Raw genomic sequence first — 13,697 nt, 5'->3', positions numbered from 1 at the left:
AGGACTAGATCCTTTCATTCTTTCCTTCTTAAGGATAAAGGTTCTGTCTTTTAGGGAACAGCTAAGGTTTAGTTGGACAGAGATTCCTTTGGCGCAGTTTTTTTTTTCAGAGGGGTGGAGATGTTGTTTGTACCTTCCAAGTCTTGAGGGGAGGGCATTCGAATCAGGCAGTGAGGTGCTGGGGGTCTCCAGGTAGCCCTGTTCAGCTCCCTCCTCATGGGCTAGCCAGCCAGACATTCGGCCCTTGTGCCAAAGGCACATACACTTACCCTGTGGGGCGAGAGAAGGGGGCACTGACACAGAGCAGGTGTCTCCCTGAGCGAACACCAGCACCACTGAGCCTTCCTTTAAAGCCAATGGATTCCATCAACCCACTGTGACATGTATTAGTTATCTATCACTGCATACAAACTACCCCCAAATGTAGCAGTTTAATACGACTATACTTGTTACCTCATAGTCTCTGCAGGTCAGAAATGTGGGTGCAGCTCAGCCGGTCCTCTTCTTAGTCTTGCACGCCTGCAGGCATCTTGGGGCTCCACTGGGGTGGGTTTGATGCTCACTCATGTAGTTTCTTGTGGGCTGTTTGACCAAGGGCCTCAGTTCCTCAGGATCCATTACAGCAGCAACAGAAAACGAACACAGGCTGGATTGAAGAGGAGAAAAATGGTTAATGGTTGTGCTTTTTTTTTTTTTTTAATTTATTTATTTATGGCTGTGTTGGGTCTCCGTTTCTGTGCGAGGGCTTTCTCTAGTTGTGGCAAGCGGGGGCCACTCTTCATCGCGATGCGCGGGCCTCTCACTATCGCGGCCTCTCTTGTCGTGGAGCACAGGCTCCAGACGCGCAGGCTCAGTAATTGTGGCTCATGGGCCCAGCTGCTCCGCGGCATGTGGAATCTTCCCAGACCAGGGCTCGAACCCGTGTCCCCTGCATTGGCAGGCAGATTCTCAACCACTGCGCCACCAGGGAAGCCCCTGGTTGTGCTTTAATACAGATAATTTGCTGATTTTTTTAAATAAGTATCTTAAAAATGCTGAACTTGATTTATACGTTCATCTTCATAAGGAGAAAAGGCTACTTCTTGGGTATAAGTAGATAAAGTTGCCAGAAGGGCATCTCCCCGAAGGAAGATCACAGCTCAATCCCACTAAAGTAGAAAGAACAAGGTTCATTTCTGTGTTACTAAAACCACTGGAAAGATAAGTTCCTTTCTTCTTTACAAGGCTTATAGGGAAAGGGAGATCAAGCAAGCCTTTAAAAGTAGAAAATTAGGGAATTCCCTGGCGGTCAGTGGTTAGGACTCAGCGCTTTCATTGCTGTGGCCCGGGTTCAATCCCTGGTAAGGGAACTGAGATCCCACAAGCCTTGCAGCGAGGCCAAAAGAGCCCCCCAAAAACCAAAAACCAAAAAAAAAAAAAGTAGAAAATTAAATAAACATGAAGTTGTGTAAACAAGTTTTTGTTTTTTTCCTTCCTCATCCCCCTGTTGTGTTCTCTATTTCTAGCTATGGGATAGATTTTTGATTTGGGGTTAGATGCTATAATGTTAGGCCATTTAGAGTCTGTCCTCACAGTTTGTTAAAATTTGACTGGGAGTCTGATTTGCATGTCAAAGCTGAGAGCTCAGTGTCTGGGCTTGGCAGCCTTTCCCTCACCTTCTAAAATGCATCCATTCAGATAGTGTGCTTATCTGAGAACCAAAAAGAGGGTCGTCATGCAACCTGCAAAAGGCAGTCAGGGATATTTGCCCTTGGAGTTTTTAGAGCATGTCTGCAAAACAAATATGCGTCGCTGTTACATAGTCAAAATAGTTTACTGATTGGGACCCTAAACTTTTTATAGCAAAAAATCAGAATTTGTGATGCAAAACATTAGAGCTAAGGACCCCACAAATGGTCTATAGAACAATATTGCTTTAAATACAAGCCAGCATTAAAGTTAAAACTTTTTATTTTGTAATTCAGCAAGAAGGGGAGGGTAAATGAATTTTAGTTTACCTGAAATGCTTTCGCTACCAGGAAAGGAAAGTATTAACAAAGTAATAAAAAATTGCTGAGCACACGCTGTGGGCCAGGTACTCTGTTAAATGGCTGATGAAGGGCACTGAGGCTTGGAGAAGTGACTTGTCCAAATTCATAGAGCTAATCGTTGGCAGAGCTGAGGTTTGAACTCCAGATCTTCAGACTCAAGTTCTATGCTTTTTTGTGTGTTTACGCTGTGCTTTTTTTTTTTTTTTTTGGTGGCCTAGGAATCGCAGCATTGTTCTTTCCTGGGAGCAAGGCAGGCAGCTGTATAATATGGGCAGAGAGCTCCCTCAGGAAGGATGGAAAGCCCTGTCCTCCCAATTCGTGAACTTCCTATCTTAGTGATTTGTATATGTCACTAGGAAGGGTAAGCGGTGAATGGCAGCCCAGAGAAAGCCACACTATTGCATGTCAGCTGGGAAGTCAACTTGCACCCAGAAAATAGTAAATTCTTTCCTATAATTTATATACTTAGAAGTTAGGAGGGCAGGAAAAGGCAAGGGTGGGGGAAGCACGAGTCCTACAGGGCCAGAGGTCAATCAATAAGTTCTTCAGAAGGGCATCATAGTAATCATAGCTTTATGTAAGCCTCTCTCCAGGGAGAGAGGTTTCCAGTTACAGTGCACATGGAGGCCCATATCTTGCCACAGAAGCAGTGTCAGTTATATTCAATGCACTCAAATCCCTAAATTCAGGTCTACATTTCTCTCCATAAGTTTCCTATTTTTCATGCTTATGACTCAGTGTGAAGTCTTCAGTGCTTGGCAGGTGATCCATTTCAAATCGAAATCTCCAAGGTGTGAGGCTGGCAGGTTAAGTTTATAATTTAATCAAATCTGGAAGTTCTTAGGAAAACTAGAACCCATAAGTGGGGACCTTAAGAATGTGTGGGGACTTCCCTGGTGGCGCAGTGGCTGGGAGTCCGCCTGCCAATGCAGGGGACACGGGTTCGAGCCCTGGTCCGGGAAGATCGCACATGCCGCGGAGCAACTAAGCCCGCGCACCACAACTACTGAGCCCGCGCGCCTAGAGCCCGTGCTCCACAACAAGAGAAGCCCGTGCACCGCAACAAAGAGCAGCCCCTGCTCGCTGCAACTAGAGAAAGCCCGCGCGCAGCAATGAAGATCCAACGCAGCCAAAAATAAATAAATAAAATAAATAAATTTAAAAAAAAGAAAAATTTGGGGACTGGGGGGGGGATGTCTAGAGAAGTTTGGAGTTCGTCCAGGACTTAATAGAAGGCAATATTAAGAGACAAAAGCCAAGAATCCAGGGCTGGCTCAGGATCAAGGAGGCATAAATTGGAGGCCTGCTAAAACGCAGATTCCTTGGCCCTACTCCAGACGTAGTATCTGGGGTCGGGCTCCTCAGGGGATTCTGATACCACCAGCCCAGGTGCTGACATTTGGGAACCACTGGCTGCGGGTTGGTAATCAAGTTCAAGTTTGCAGAACAATACAACCATGAAGACTTTAAAGAAACCGTTGAGCCTTTGCAGGAAAGAAGGGTACAGTGGACCAGCTTTGGGAAGGACATACTGTTTCAGAAAGGATGTGGCCGCCTAACAGAGTCTGGAAGGGTAGTTAATTCAAGAGAGCAGGCAGGGAGGCGGGTCCAGGTCGGGAACAGCATCTAGATAAGCAACGGTAAGGAGGAGCGAGCTCAGTTTCAGGGTTAAGTTTCTTACGCCCGCGAAACGAAGAGGGGCTCCTGAAGCGGAGCGCCGAGGCGCGGCACGCCCATCCGGGGGCTCCACCTAGCCGAGCTCTCCAGGGCCGTCTACACCATTCGCCTCTCAGAGGCGTCTACTGACCATCAAAGCCACGGCGAGCCGGGTCCCTCCGTGCGGAGGGCGAGCTCAGCTAGCGGCCCCATGGTCCTCACAGCTGGGAAGGGCCTCCGACGCTAATTTGAGGCGGGAACTCCTGCTTCCCCGCCCGCCTCCGTACTTCCCCCTCCGGGAGATGGGCGGGGCGACGCCATGACGTCACTGGGCGGGGATCCAAGGGAAGTGACGTGAAGCGGCGGAGCGGCCTGCGGATTGCTGTCCGAACGCGGGCTGGCATGTCGGCTTTGACGCGTCTAGCGCCTTTAGCGCGCGTTGGAGGCCACTTCTTCAGGGGCCGCCGCGCGCAGGCGGCTGGAGGCGCTGCAGTCCGTCAGTGAGTATTGCCTGCGGTGGGGGCTTCGCCTGCATCTAACGAAAAGTGCCAGTCTTCCGGACGCCCTCACCTTGACGCCGAGCACCACGGGCAGATCCGGGTCTGCAGCGACCTCCACCCCGAGGCATGCTGGGACTCGTAGTCTGACGGCGTGACCCAGGGGCCCGGGAGAGGGGGGACGTGGGGCGGGGAGCTCTGCTCGCCCGGCAGGTTGAAGTGTGTTTCGGGCGGGCCTTGCCCCAGCGGGAGCCTGCCCTCGGGAAGTTGACAGTTGAACGTGGAGACGGCTGGAGCTAATCTGGAAGCGAGAGCAGGAGTTGGGGAGGCGAGGGCGTTCCGGGCAGAGGAAATCACCTGTACGGTGTAGTTTGAAGCGTCAAGTTCGAGGCAAGGTGAGACAGGAGACCTTGGGACGTAGGGAAGGAATGGTAGAGAGTCCTCATTCCTGGCTCAGGGGTTTCGAACACAGGCGATAACTGGTCGTTGAGAGGTTTTAATCAGACGTCATGCGGCCAGATTTTAATTCTGAAAAATTATTGTGGTTGCAGACTAGAGAATTAGTTCTTCAAGGCACGGGCGTGGAGGCAGTCACCCATAGAGAGTGCCGAAGGGTGGGAAGAGAAGAGAGCCAAAAGTGGATGCTTGGGCAATATCGGAACTTTTCTTTTTTAAAGTATTTTTTAGAGCAGTTTTAAGTTCACATAAAAATTGAGTGTAAGGTACCGAGATTTCCCATAAATCCCCTGACCCACACGTGCATAGCTTTCTCCATAATCAACATTCCCAACCTGAGCGGTACATTTGTTACAGTTGATGAGCCTACACTGACATATTATTATCACCCAAAGCCCCATACTATAGAGTTCACCTTTGCAACACCAGAATTTAGAGTGAGCAAAAGCAGAGTCACCCATGATGTAGCCCAAGAAACCGACTGGAGAGCATAGTGCTGGGATGCCAAGGGAGGGCACGTCTACCAAGAAGGAGTTGGTAGTGCAGAGAGGTTCAGTAAGAGCAGGACTGAAGATAGTACATTGGATTTCTCTAAGTAATGGGCCAGGCCCCTTAGACCGTGATCTACACTTTAGCAAGAGGCAGTGCAGAATAGTGGTTAAAAGCAGGATTCAGCCCCCAGAGTGCCTCTGTTCAAATCTCATCTCTGCCACACTCTTGCTGTATGAGCTTGGAGAAGTTTCGTGATCTCTTAATAACTCAGTTTTCTCACCCATATAATGGGGATAATAACGTTGACTTCCAGGTAAATAAATGAATAACAAATCTCTAAAATGTTTTAAGAGAGCTGCTGGTGCCTACTAAGGATCATACAAGTATTGTTTAACTGTTATTATTAGGGAACTGAGACCAGGAAAATTAAAGGAGCGACCTGCCTAAAGCCATGTGTCTATTAAGGATACGGAGCTGGGACAGGTGTGGGGTGGTGAGAAGGAAAAGGCATGTATGACCTGAGCAAGGACAGAGATGGAGAGCCACCAACAATAGCCCTTGACCTGCATGGGAAGACTAGGGGGTGTTCCTCTTCACCGAGGTCTTGGTACTTCCGTAACACACCGTATTTCACAGTATGTGAATACTTAAGTCAGTAGGTTTTCTGGAGAGTCTTTCTAGGTGCTGGGGATAGAGCAGAATACAAGAAAGATAATGGAGCTTACATCCTGGAGAGAGGACACAACAAGTAGAAAAGAACATGTTTAGGTACTATGAAGTGGCATGAAGGAAATAAAACGGGATTAATCTAGAGAGTGTCTGGGGGTGGTGGGTGGGTTATCATACCTAGGATGATGTGGGAATGCAGGCCTGAGAGTTTGATTTGAACTAAGACCTAAGTGATGAATAGTCACCCATGCAAAAATGCCAGGAAGAGCTTCTCAGACGAAGGAGACAGCAAGTGGAAAGGTTCTGAGTGCTGATAATGGGCGAGCAAGCTGGTGAGGGGACAGTGGTAGAGAGACAAGCAGGGCCCAGATTAGGGTGGGCCTTGTAGGACGAGGCCTTACTCTAAGAATGATGGCAGGCTGTTGGAGGCTTTAAGCAGGAAAGTAATATGATCTGGTTTATGTTTTATTTTTTTACACTTTTTTTATTGCATTTCCTTTTTTTTTTGAATTTATTTTTTATACAGCAGGTTCTTACTAGTTATCTATTTTATACATATTAGTGTATATATGTCAATCCCAATCTCCCAATTCATCCTTGGTTTATGTTTTAAAAAGGTTACTTTCACGGAGAGTTATGGTGCTTTCTTTTTTCTTTCTTTTTTTTTTTTAAACTTGACACTTAAAAATCCTGGGTTGGAACAGCCATTATTTCTTTGGATATTGTTTCTTCCCCATTGTTTTCTTCTTATAGGACACGAATTAGGCATATGTTGGGTTTTCTCATCCTTCTAACCTCTTTTCATATTTTTTACCTGTGTCTAATCCTGGCTTTAATCCTTTTTATTTCAAACGATTACATTTTATTTCTAGAAATTCTGTTGTTTCAAACTTGATCTTTATAGTTTCTTGTTCCTTGCTCTTAATTTCAAACTTTTATTTAAAAATAACTTGTTTTCTCTATTATAAATTGTAATTATCCATTTTTCAAGTCTTGTATATTTGATACTGCTGTCTGTTGTTTTGCTGATTCTCACTCATAGTGTCTTATTTCCTTGTAATTTTTGACTGTGAACTTTTCCTGGAACTTTTTTTTTTTTTTTTTTTTTTTAACTTATTTATTTATTTATGACTGTGTTGGGTCCTCGTTTCTGTGCGAGGGCTTTCTCTAGTTGTGGCGAGCGGGGGCCACTCTTCATCGCAGTGCGCGGGCCTCTCACCGTCGCGGCCTCTCTTGTTGCGGAGCACAGGCTCCAGACGCGCAGGCTCAGCAATTGTGGCTCACGGGCCCAGTCGCTCCGCGGCACGTGGGATCTTCCCAGACCAGGGCCCGAACCCGCGTCCCCTGCACTGGCAGGCAGACTCCCAACCACTGCGCCACCAGGGAAGCCCCCTGGAACTTTTATCTGTCAGAATTCTTTGAGGTCTTGCTTCTCAAGGGTTCAACGAATCCAAGACCACTTTAAATTCTTGGGTTGAGGTTCTCTTGGACCATAAGGTCCAAAACCCAGGTAGTGTGAATTTGGGTGCAAACCCACCTGAGGACTGGCTACTGGTAACAAATTCCTGTTCCCTTCTTCATGGCAGGTTTATGTCCCATTCACTCTTATATCATGGGGCTGCAGTTTTCTTCAGGGGTCTAGTAATTAGACTCCTCATCTTGGGTGGGCCCCAGGCTTCTCCTGTCTCCCACAGCTGTCCAGGTAGAGGGTCACAGAGTCTGGGGAACAGCAGAAACCCTCAGGGCGAAGGCCAGCTTCAGCGCTCATGTAGTTTCCAGGTCTTGTTTTAACTTGGGTTTTGCCCTTGGTAGATTCCTTTCTTTTGTGTCTGGTCAATGATTTATTAAAAATTAAAAAAAAAAATCTCAACTAGTATTGTAGTTGTTTCAATTTGGAGGGTTGTTCAGCTTGTCTAGTTTGCCATAGTGCAGTTAACAACCTGTCTTGGAACATAACATTAGGTATCTGTGGAATCTTTATATTCCTTAATCATGGCAATTGTTATGCCATCCATTCCTTTTCTCTAACTGCAGTGTTTCAAATCTTTGTTCAAAAAGATTTCCACCTTGCAGTCAGTGACCCACTTATTTCAAGTCATAGTTAAAACTTGTCACTCCAGCAGTAATTAAATGTGGAGAGTTTCTGGGAATGGGTTTAAACTATAATTCTCAAATCTTATTTTAAATGAGTTTAACTGATGGGTACTTATTACTAGACTGTATCCAAAACCTATCAAAGAGGAAGCCTGTTGTTACAATACATTGAATTCCCACCCCCATGGTTTATTTATATAATGTATCTATATGCAGATAGATCCTGAATAGATACTGTTAAATATAATTGGCATACAGAAGCAGTATGGTGTAAAGCAGTGATGCTTGACGGAAGCTTTTTTTTTACTTATTTATTTTTATTTTTGGCTGTGTTGGGTCTTCGTTGCTGTGCGCGGGCTTCCTCTAGTTGTGGCGAGCGGGGGCTACTCTTCATTATGGTGTGCAGGCTTCTCATTGCAGTGGCTTCTCTTGTTGCGGAGCACGGGCTCTAGGCGCATGGGCTTCAGTAGTTGTGGCACGTGGGCTCAGTAGTTGTGGCACGTGGGCTCAGTAGTTGTGGCACGTGGGCTCAGTAGTTGTGGCACGTGGGCTCAGTAGTTGTGGCACATGGCCTCTAGAGCACAGGCTCAGTAGTTGTGGCGCATGGGCTTAGTTGCTCCGCGGCGTGTGGGATCTTCCCAGACCAGGGTTTGAACCTGTGTCCCCTGCATTGGCAGGCGGATTCTTAACCACTGCACCACCAGGGAAGTCCCTCTCTAAATTTTCTATATCCATTTGTATGTAATAGCATACCTATAGCTGCTGAATAGGACTTGAAAGTAGCCCCATTAAGTACAAATTCTATTATTTGAATTAGATTCAACCTGGAATAATTACAGTCCAACTGAATAAAATGAGTATAGCTCGTATGGATTATATTCCACACCTTGTCAACAGTATCTAAATGAAAACACAAAAACCAGAAAAACTTGTTCAAACTTACTGTTTAAGACTCTTTGCTTTGTTCAGTGCTTTTGGCTTATTAAAAAGGATCTGCTGAGTCCTCTTTTCCATAAAGTGGTCTTTTAATAAAGACTGTAATAGAGCAGAGGACATAATTTGCCTTTGAAGTAGATGGCTAACCAGACAAAATAAATTTGATTTGTTTTCCTGGATAAGCTAGTGACTTACTACGACAGGTTTATGATTCCTTAATCAAAACCCTTGGGGCCCGTACCCCATAATCAGCACATTCATATTTCTGGTGTAAAATACATGAATATTCACTAAATGAAAATCATAATTAGCCTCTTGTCAATTCAGGCCAGTTTTTGCTGCCGCACAAGTTTAAAGCAAGCTTGTGAGAAAGGAGTATTTCGAGGGGTTGTGGAGCATTGCCGTTCTGTATTTCGTGGAGGAGATGAGAAAGGTTTAGTTTCTGGATGTAACTCAAAGTTTTGGATGAGTTCATACTTTGAAGATACAGCAAGCTGCTTAACATTTTCGTTTTGTCATGTAGTGCTGGTGGAGGTGTGCATATCGAGCCCCAGTACAGACAGTTTCCCCAGCTGACCAGATCCCAGGTGATCAAGGCAGAGTTCTTCAGTGCAACCATGTGGTTCTGGATTCTCTGGCGCTTTTGGCATGACTCAGATGCCGTGCTGGTAAGTGCAGGAAAATAATTCTTGTCCTTCTTTGGGTGTGGGTAGGGAAGATCTCTTAATAGCTTAGCTTGTTTCTTTTTTCTGTTTGTAGACTGTTTTTCAACCTGGATGTATCTCTTCACCACATTGTCCTTATGTATATGCAGGAATCCTTTTATTTTATGAAACATATTGTCTCTGACCTTTTCCACTCAGGGATGTATTGATACATGTAGGTGGCCCATGTCTTACTGTTTCTGTTTGGTGGCCATATTTGGAAGGGAGACTATAGAAGCTAATTCTCTTACTTTCCAAGCTAGGGTAGGGGTTCATCAGCAGGTTAAGTTTCACAGTTAAATGCCTTTAAATGGTAAATGTTATTTAGTCTGTCCAGAGGCCCAAGGCAGCCAGGTTGAGGTGGGATGGATGTGGGCTAATTTCCCTCAGGAGGGAAATTAGTTACTGGTGACTTTCTAACATGTCATTGGCCTCAAAAGGAGCTTTTAATGACATTTGCACAGATGCTATTCTCTAGGAAATTACACCTTTAAGCCATTGAAATCCATGCTTATTGATCCGGAATACTTTGAATTTTAGTAAATTTGTTTTTTTTTTTTTAGGATAGGGAAAAATCTTAAATTTATACAGTGAGTTCTAGAAGCATCAGGTTGATTAACATCCCACTTCTCTTACGATTTCTCTGTGCCCTTGTCACCCAGTAAGGAGCTGCATGGTGTCTGTGGCAGCACACAGACACCTTTATCTCACTGTAGGTCAGCTGTCAGGATTATTGTGTCACTGTCTGGCATGAGATAGTGATGCAGCCGGATATGCCCTAGATCAGGATCGAAAAGAAATGAGTCCACCTGGGGCTTCCAAATCTCCCAGCAGGAATGACAGGACAGTTTGAGACCTTATGTTTTGTCAGGGATTCAAGAGATTGTTGTGACACAGGGTATCTTTGAAATCTGTTGTCTCCGTACCGCCCATGCTCCGTCACAAACACGTACTCAAATGCTGGCTCAGGCCAGTAGCTACAAAGTGGCCAGGCTTTTAAAATTCAGGCCACAGCCTATTTTGAGCAGATTGAAGAATAGCTGGACCATCAGATAGTTGAAGTAGAATTTGTTCCTGTGGTATGTCAAGGATTTTTTTTTTTAATCACATTTTTTTTCAAGATTTCTTTTAAAATGTAACCAGTTGTATGGAGTGTAGATTCTTTTAGTTGCGTGAAGTATAGATTCTTGAACTTTTTTTTTAATTGGTTGTCATTAGGGTCACTTTCCATATCCAGATCCTTCCCAATGGACGGATGAAGAATTAGGTATCCTTCCTGATGATGAAGACTGAAAATGTAGACTCAACTCTTTCCAAGTGGGTATACCCCAAGTTTCTTTTTAAAGTTATATTTAACTTTTGTCAGTAAACATGTTTTGACTTTGCACCTATGATGGTCTCGAAGAAACAGTGCATTTTATAACAGCATGAAGAACAATTAACACATCATGTCTAATTTCTGCCTTTGGTATTTTCACATTTGCTGTCATTCTGCCCACTTTTCCCCATACACACTTTTAGTCTCATCTTCCTTTTCATGTTTTAAAAAATTATTTTTTCCTAAGCTATGTTACAGTTTAGGGTCCCATTTATCTATCTATTGATCAAAGACTTTTTAAGCACCAACAATGCACAGGGCTTAAAGTGATGGACAAGATAGATACGGAGCTTGTTTGTAGTTGCAAAAATACAGTGCTCTACGCTCAGTGTTTTAATGGAAAATTCGAGCATATGGGAATGTTACAATATGGAATTGCATGGAATTAACTCTTTAAACAGTAAAAGGTTGTGGCCCTTTCATTTTCCAAATCAGGAAGTCAGAGAGAGTTTTTCTTTCAAAAGGAAGATACTAGGAGGAGTTCCTTTCCTCACAAATCCCTCAGGGATTAAGACATTCTCATTTAACATGATTTTAAATTAATCACTGCATGGATAATAGACCTAAAAATAAAACCCAAACTCTTAAAGCTTCTAAAAGAAAGCACAAGAGAGTATCTTCATAATCTTAAGGCACACAAAAAACTTTTGGAGAAAACACAAAAGCACTGATATAAAAAAAAAAAACTTGATAAATTTGATTTAGCCTAATCAAAAATTTCTGCTATCAAAAGACACCCTTATGGAAATAAATATACAAGCCACTAATTGGGAAAAGATACAGCATATATATCCAACAAAGGGCTTGTATCTAGTATATGTAAAGAACCTCTATAATCAACAAAAATTAGATGAACAACCCAATTGAAAAACGGGCAAAAGCCTTGAGCAGATACTTCACAAAAGAAGATATATGAATGGCCAATAATCACATGAAAAAAGCCCCTTAATATCATTAATCACCAGGGAAATGCAAATTAAAACTACAGTAAGATATCACTTGTACCCACTAGAAAGACTGACAACTTTAAATGTTGATGACAATATGGAACAGCTGGAATATTGGCCAGTAAGAATGTAAAAAGGTACAGCAATTTTGTAGAATTATTTGGCAGTTTCTAATGAAGTTAAACACGTATATCCTAGGATTCAACGACTTTATTCCTAGGCATTTAGTCAAGAGAAATGAAAATATATGGCCATCCGTACAAAATTTTTCATAGCGATTTTTTTCTTAGTATCTCCAAACTAGACCTAATTGTACATCAGTGAGAGAATGGATAAACATATTACAGTATATTCATTCAGTTGAGTAATAATTCAGCAATTAAAAATAACAAGTTACAAGACACAGTCATTTAGGTAAATCTCAAAATCATCATATTACGCAAAAAGAGTGAGTCACTTAAAAGCACTAATAATGAATGATTCCATTTATATGAAGTCTGCGAACTGGTGATACTCATCTATAGAGGTAGGGTGAGGGGTTGGGGTTATGTCGGTACATACAGTTGTCAGAATTCGTTGAACTAGACCTTTAATATCTGCGCATTTCAATTTTAATTACACCTCAATAAAAATGTAAAACAAAAAATTTAACCATTGCACATTAATAATTGCCGTCATTCAAAATACCTTGGAAATTGTTTTAAAGGATAGGAAGCATTAAGAGACGGTTAAGTGTTCCCATTAAATCATACTACTAGTATTGCTGTTATTTTAATTCGAAGTAGCTTATTGACACGAAAGTTACAGCAGTTTTGTGTATATGGGGGCGGGTGGTGGTGGGGCAAACAGTGAAGCTGTTTTATAGCTCGTTTCCTGTCGCTGGCTTTCCTATGGACAAGAGTCCTTACCAGGCCTTACAAGGTCCTTACCAGGTCCTTACCAGGCCTCTTGTTTCCCCAGTGTTAACGGGTCTGCCAGCACTAGCCTCTTCCTATCTTCTTACATATTTTCCAGTATTCCGGTACACAGTCATTAACATTTTAATGGCTAGACTGTAAACCCTTTGAGAAATCTGCAAGGTGATTTGACTCTTCTGCAAGGCTACTCACATGACTAATGCTCAATGAATGCTTGAATAATTGAATGAACAAGAATGATGGATTTGAATTATTGAAAATAAAAGTTCTTAAAGCTTTTCACTTTTGTTTCCTTGCAGGAGCCAGGTGAGAATTTCAAGAAGTTACAGACATCATATTATATATTAAGTTGTAAATTAAAGTGTTTTGGTCAAGAATGAGGAACTGAGTTATGGATATTTCTGATAATGACAACCACCCTTTATGGATTATTTCCTGTGCTCCCAACTGCTGTGCTAACTGGTTATAGCCCTTTTGGTGGGTCTTCTTGGGTACCCTGTGGTGTCGATAGATAAGCCCTAGTACCATTTATCAGTGAGGACATCGAGGTTCAAGGAAATGAAGTAACTTGCTTAGGGTCACACGCTGATGAGTGATGACATTAGGTCTGACCCCGTGCTTAACCATACTGCCCACCTCCTTGGCCGACGTCTTAGTCGTATGTACATTGACAGTTTATGTGAAACTCTTGCCATTTCTCTACTGCTAGTGTATTCTTGCCCAAGTATACAGAGGTTAGAAGTCGGTGTGGTCCCTCTGTTGTGTTTATGTATCTCTTGTGGGCTGGGCATTGTGTTGAGTCACCATTTGTGGAACTCTTCTGTTGTGTTTATGTATCTCTTGTGGACTGGGCATTGTGTTGAGTCACCATTTGTGGAACTCTTGAGACACACGTCTAACTAGGAATTCTTAGGGGCCAGA

At 43.4% G+C, this 13,697-nt stretch overlaps 1 protein-coding gene across 1 annotated transcript; it reads left to right on the top strand.

Moving 5' to 3' along the window:
* Positions 1 to 4,024: 4,024 nt before the first annotated feature.
* NDUFB2 (NADH:ubiquinone oxidoreductase subunit B2) lies at positions 4,025 to 13,157 on the top strand. The gene is made up of 4 exons (XM_036863243.1): positions 4,025 to 4,186; positions 9,354 to 9,498; positions 10,753 to 10,851; positions 13,076 to 13,157. Exons 1-3 carry the CDS (start codon positions 4,089 to 4,091, stop codon positions 10,825 to 10,827), a joined length of 318 nt encoding a protein of 105 aa, XP_036719138.1. The 5' UTR covers positions 4,025 to 4,088; the 3' UTR covers positions 10,828 to 10,851; positions 13,076 to 13,157.
* The last annotated feature ends 540 nt before the right edge of the window (positions 13,158 to 13,697 follow it).

Source organism: Balaenoptera musculus, chromosome 9 (genome assembly GCF_009873245.2).
Source record: "Balaenoptera musculus isolate JJ_BM4_2016_0621 chromosome 9, mBalMus1.pri.v3, whole genome shotgun sequence".
In the NCBI taxonomy this organism is placed as follows: Eukaryota; Metazoa; Chordata; class Mammalia; order Artiodactyla; family Balaenopteridae; genus Balaenoptera; species Balaenoptera musculus.
The sequence above is the reverse complement of the archived record's forward strand: the minus strand, read 5'-3'. Positions and strand labels throughout refer to the sequence as shown.

Excerpts from the sequence above, each read along its gene's own strand:
- NDUFB2 (XM_036863243.1), top strand. The coding sequence starts at position 4,089 with ATGTCGGCTTTGACGCGTCTAGCGCCTTTAGCGCGCGTTGGAGGCCAC. Across the intron at positions 4,187-9,353 it reads GGAGGCGCTGCAGTCCGTCA|TGCTGGTGGAGGTGTGCATA; the intron begins GTGAGTATTGCC and ends TTTGTCATGTAG. Across the intron at positions 9,499-10,752 it reads ATGACTCAGATGCCGTGCTG|GGTCACTTTCCATATCCAGA; the intron begins GTAAGTGCAGGA and ends GGTTGTCATTAG.